The 6,160-nt window shown below is 40.8% G+C and overlaps 1 protein-coding gene across 1 annotated transcript in view; it reads right to left on the reverse strand.

The window, feature by feature from the left end:
* Nucleotides 1-5,007, reverse strand: part of yjefn3 (YjeF N-terminal domain containing 3) — a 44,072-nt gene extending 39,065 nt beyond the window's left edge. The window contains exon 1 of the mRNA XM_055019912.1: nucleotides 4,791-5,007. Coding sequence (XP_054875887.1) covers nucleotides 4,791-4,858 — 68 coding nt within the window. The 5' untranslated portion in view covers nucleotides 4,859-5,007. The remainder of the gene's footprint in view (nucleotides 1-4,790) is intronic.
* Between the last annotated feature and the right edge of the window lie 1,153 nt (nucleotides 5,008-6,160).

Genomic DNA, 6,160 nt, shown 5'->3' on the forward strand with positions numbered 1-6,160 from the left:
TAAATTCAAGGCCAACTTTGTTTCTTTATTGCTGCTCTTGTTTACCGGGTGAGTAAGGCGACCTTACCAATCGCGTGGCCTAGTTCTCTGGTTCTGTCCTCATTTTGAAATGTGCTCCTATCACACAATGCCTTGCGATGACAAGAGGTATACTATATTCCTGCTACTAAAACCTGAATATTTGGGTGAACAGACAGTTGAGGATCTGACACGGTAGACAACATCTTGGCATATTTGATGAATAAACGCTAACGCTGTTATCACACCGTGTCCTACGTTTCCGCTCGTATTTAAAAACTTGTTATAAACTTGAAGAAATAAAACATGTTTTGTGAAACATAACGTGTGTCGCTTATGATGCAAGCCTATTTTGTACAATCAACTCATGAGATTGTGCTAATCTCATGAATGAGAGTGACGTGCACAGTCCGCTGCTGTATAAGGGAGGTTGTGTGTGTTTGAAGTTCAGCGCTGAGTGAAATTAAGCTGGAAGTTTCTCAAAATGGGTCACAGTGCAATCAGGGGAAGCAGCTTCAAGAATTCACCATGCCGGGAAAACTAATGTTATTCCTGCATGTTATTCAAGTACATTTAGCATGTGCACAGTATATTTAACATCTCTGAGATGCAAGATGAAATTATATACCCCCCAGTATCAGATGCACATGAAAACTAAGCTAGAGTAGCATTGAATTAAAGCCACGTATTTTCACACACTATTAAAAACACAAGGCGGATGTGCAATAGTGTGACATGACTATAATAAAAAAAACACTAAAACAAAATGGGCTATTTGTAATGAATTGAGGTCAAATAGTAATTGTAGCACATTTATACTTTTCTCGTTTCAACCATTTTAGTTTCTAACAAAATCATAGCATCATTCAAAGATATTTCTGTTGTTTAAGACATATAGGTAGATAGTCTAAGGTACGAAAAATAACTTGCTTATCGAGATCAAATTTTTCACATAGAAAAAAAAACAGAAGCTCACCTTGCTCTCCGCATGTATCCATCCTGTTTGATTTTTTTAACGTGACAAATTGAGATAAATGTAGTTCACTACAGCTAACCTGATTTTAATCAAAGAGGGGGGAAAATGATGGGCAAGCATTGCACAGGTTGCAAATCATAACTGTCCTCGGTTCCCCACCTCCATGCCCCAGTCATTGCATTTGGACTATAAATAAATACAGAGGCTCCCACACAAGCAAATGGAGCTGCCAACCTGAGAATTGGTGGCAGGAAGCTGAGAGGAGGCTGATGAGCAGAAGGAACAACAATGAGGCCGAAATTCATCTTTGCAAAAGTTGGAAGGGCATGAAGTTAAAGGTGTGCAGTGTGCTAATAAAGATAGGCAGCCATTTCAAAGCCCTTTGTTTATATATATTCATTTGTTTTGTAGCATGTCATATAAAAATACGCAGCAATTAAACAGAGAAAAAAACTTTTTCCACAATCAAAACATGTTGCAGTTGCAGCAGAAAGAAGAAGAAGAAAACAACAAGAAATGTAGAGAAACAGAGCAGGCTTTGGAGCTGAGACATTTACTCATCTGCTTTCTCTCCTTGAATAAAACGCTCTCACAGAAGCCTTCTGTGTGTGCGTGCCCTTTGCGATTTACTCATTTGAACTTTCCGAAGCTACCTGCAGCAACAAGCTCCGGATCCAGATATGAGGCCGAGTGATCGCCAGCTGCGAACAACATGTTCAGGTCTCGCAGCCTGCAGCATCGCATCAGCTGAAGTGCCATAGCAATGACTCCGCTCCTCATGAAAGATTCTGGCATTTCATTCCACATCTCCATCTGATCATTTGAATACACAGATGCGCGGCAGCCCTTTTGTCTGTAGATCCATTTTGCTTAATTTTGATATCGCTCCGCATTCCATGGATTAACGTAAAGGGGTTTCTCTTTGCCTCTGGCACATACGCCAGATGCAAGTTCTATATGATCTCATCAGGCCGGCGAACAGCTTCATCATCGCCAGGTTCTCGCAGCCGGACGTGGCAGAGAGGAATTCTCACCATCTAATTATCATCTCATCCTAAATCCCCCACTTAGCATTCACACGTGTAGTAGACATGCGTGGAATCTGAGCAGGACAGTTGCCGTTTCTAATGAGCATTCCCTCCACAATAATATCCATTAACTGAGAGCCAGCAGAGACCCGCGAGCGAGGCTTCGTTTTCACAGCCTCGTTTTCTCTAATGTTGACATATTGTGAGTAACGCAAGCGCAGGCGCCGTGAAGGCTGCAATTACATATGTTGATGAGGAGTGTAAATTAAGCTCCACGAGAGTGCTCTAATAATACATCTAATAATAAAAACCAGGGAGTTTTCTCCTGAGTTGAATCAATCAACTGTGACTCAAGAGTGTTTTGTCAGTTTCACGGGAGCAAATCTGATCCCGTCTCGAAATGACGTTTGTGAAATATGCCACGGCATCACAGGGTGATCCATTTTTATCCAGCCTTTTTTTTTTAATTCAAAGAAAAAACAAAGGGGTTGTGATTAAGAAGACAAAAGTGTGATCAGAACATAATAGTAAAATTTTCCAAATTTCAAAATGCACTTAAATTGATTAGCATTTGTTCTGTTTGTAATCATTTTGCCCAGCCTTAAGCTACATCCACACCCCCCCCCCCTTTAACTCCGACCAGCTTCTGCCTAAGAACAGCATCCAGGAGCATTATTCTGCCACCACCATGTTCTAACAAGGGGTTGGTGTAGCTTGACAAAACGTCCAGTTCGCGTGCATGTCATTCAAAATGTTCTCATCTTGTGACTTTGCAGATTTTTATTTGCAGAAAAACATCAAAAATTATGCAAGCCTTTTCTTTCACTTTATAATCGTGCCCTGCTGCATTGGTCTAACCCAGTCCAATCCAATAAAGACAAAACGAACAGAAATTTGTGAAAAAAATTTGACAAAATATAAAAGTTCAAGTAAATAGGTTTGCAGGCAGCTTCATCTATCATCAGTGAAATTGCGTGTGAAAAAATAATCTTTTCTGAATTTAACCACCTGCCCACAGGAAGCTCTTGAAAACCTTCATCTTAATCAGTGAAACGAACCAATTAATGAGCCAGACTCGCTCTGCTCTCTAGCTTGTTACTGTTTCCTTTGAATTTCTAGTGGGATTTTTTTTTTTAAGTCTTTGGCTGTGGGCAGATTAGCTCTAAAATAATTTTCAACAACATGCCCTGTGCGCATGTGCGTGTGTGTGTGTGTGTGTGTGTGTTTCAGACAGCTCACAGATCATAGAATCTTAGGTGGGAATCAAGCTGACAAACCCAAGAGTCCCTTTGATTTATGCATTCAAACTGTACTATAAGCTTGTTAATAATTCACTAGAAATGACTTCATGTCCAGCATCTATTTCAGGCAGAGCACATGTAGTCATGCTGTCACACCAGAATTTCATGAATAATTTCAGATACGAAAGAAATGATCAAAATATACTTTGTAAAACAGAAACAGACAAACATTCAAGAGCTGCATTAAAATCTGCCATCCTTTTCCAGTTGAAGCCATCTTTCCTTTATTTTTCTTTTTAGCAGTCATTTTTTTGTGCTATTCAATTTTCATCTTGTTGCACTGTACAACCTTCCAACTTCATCTTACTGTAATACTTGGTAAGGCATTTAGTTTTTATTTAGGCATGTCTATAATGCCGCCAACAGAGCAGCTTCACTGTGTTACAAATCTGAGCCATGATTCACTTTCTTTTCATCATGTCCCCCAAACATTTGCTCCAAAATGACTGCTGTTGAGAAATGAAAATATAAATTGGTCAGAGTGGGAGCTCTGATAAGTGACAGACAGGTCAAATGCTGAAAATAAAAAAAAAGAAAGTTACGTCCACCCGACTCATTAAATACATAAAAACTAAGAACTCCAGCCATTTTCTGTCTGTTGAAACATCAACAGACCAGGTTTTCTCTCACAGACTTTCAGCCAAATAAATTTGACAAGGCCTAGGGACATCTTTATACTTATATAGACATAATTCTGTAATTTCTTCTTTTTGTCTGTCAGAGACCTCGCAGTGTTTCTTGTGTTCTGGTCCTCAGGGGAGCAAAAACCAGAATCTGACTTCCACAAAAACACTTTCAACCACCAAAAGTTTAATTAGTGCAGTTTTGCCACTTAGTACCCACCTTTGTGTATCCTCTTAACCCAGCTGCCCGTGGAAAAATAGATCTTTGTCAAGAGCTTTTGTCATGTTCAACTGGTTCTGTGAAGCAGCAAACCATTTAGGACACTTGATGCACGCATTTGTGTGCGAGAGCAACAGGCAACCAGGAAAGCGGCCTGGCCTCAGGGAGTCTCCACAGCCCTCCCATCTCCACTCCCAGATACCAGGGAATCGCAAGATGCTCGGCTTGGTTGGTAATGTGTGAAGCGATGAAGTCAGATAACCCCTGGACGCCCTGAGTTAATCGTGGATCAAATTCAATTTGTGGCATCAGGGGAAAGAAGCAGAAGCAGGGATCAAAAGTTGAGACGCAGGGCGGAAGAAGATCCTCATAAGAATTGACCAATCACATTCCTCACCAGTGTTTCTCAACTAAATATTATTCCTACTATCATTCATCTGATCCCTGTAGCTCAGTCAGAAGGTCAATAGAAAACTTTCTCTATGCTGAAGTCTCTCTCTGTCTCCATCTGCCCGCCACTTATCTGTCAATTCTCCACACTGATGTGAGCAGTCATGAGAGGGAGCAGTTCAAGACAGCGTGAAAAATCAAAGTGGTAATAGAATAGAATAGAATGGTGCCTACCTGAGGTAACGCAGCGGCTCTATGGTTTCAGGCTCTGCCTCAGCTGAGCTGTGGTTCATCTTGTCCATCTGTTCTTCGCCCACCACGAGTCGGTAAACAAGAGAAAGGATAAGCTGTGCTCCCCCAAAGAAAACACTTCCGTTCCTTCTCCCTGACTCTGGTTGAATGGACGGGCTGTGTGTCTGCGAGCGTGTGTGTGATAGTGGGTGTGTGTACGTGTGTATGAGCGCGAGTGTCTTTTTCCTGGGAATAGACTGAAATTTAAATGGACTCTCTCTCTCTCTCTCTCTCTTCTCTCTCTCCAAGGCTATTGATTGGTTCAGCTGCTAGAAGGTAATTATTGGCTGCTTCAAAACACACGCGCACGCACACACTCACACACTCTTGCTTCTTGTCTCAATAACCCTTCCTCTCCTCTCTGTCTGTTTTTTTAGCTGCAGGGTCCCCTCGGCTCATTCTCTGATAGAAAAAAAAAGGCCTGTGCTTTCGGTGGCTCTCACACGGAAATCCAGCCAATTAAGAAGCAGGAGCCCCGGTGCTCTGACGGCTGATTGGCTCCCAGTCGTGGCTGTTTACTCATCAGCATCTCCACTGGTCATCAGATGCACCAGACAGGTGCATAGGTCAAACACGATCTCCTCAGTCCTGAACAGGTCTTGGATGATAAATGTTAAATTAAGAGGATTATCTTCACTTGCATGTTTTTTTTTTTTTTTTTGTGCCTTATAAAATAAAAGACAGCCTCAAGGAAGCTGTTGTGTTCTGTGCTTGTTGGTTCTCAGAATCTCATTTCAAACGCGTCATCTATGAGTGACTATAATGACAATCTATTTTTTATTATCTATCAGTGTAGTTTTGTTCATTACAGTGGCTCTCACTGAAACGTCTTCATGGCATCCCTTCAAAAAAAAAGGACTCTGCTGCCATCTATCGTCCACAACAAGCAAATACAAATCAGGTCATGTACCTCAAACATTTCAAAAAGAAACGTGTGCAATCACCTCTGAGGGAGACTGCTCTACAAAATTACTAAATCCTACCAAGTAATTTTGGTCTTGCTTTTAGTGCAAATACTACACTCACAACAATGAATATTTTTCCTGAGTGAAATAATCTGCCAATGGAACTAGTCGTTTTTCATAAAATAGTAACGAAGCATTTGCTTTAAACCAGCTCCCATTTCTTGCTGAAAAGGTACTTGTAAGTTCATTTTGTCTTATTTTAAGTGTGCTAAGATATTTGCACTAGAAACCTGACAAAAAAATACGAGGCAACATCTGATCTTTATGAAATGTGGAGTAAGTTGACTCTTGATGAATTGTGTAGAAAAAAGAAAAATAGAATGTGCTGGGGAAAAGTGGCTCTTATTT

The sequence above is a fragment of the Poeciliopsis prolifica genome, unplaced genomic scaffold (genome assembly GCF_027474105.1).
Source record: "Poeciliopsis prolifica strain line A6 unplaced genomic scaffold, Auburn_PproV2 SCAFFOLD002, whole genome shotgun sequence".
Taxonomy (NCBI): domain Eukaryota; kingdom Metazoa; phylum Chordata; class Actinopteri; order Cyprinodontiformes; family Poeciliidae; genus Poeciliopsis; species Poeciliopsis prolifica.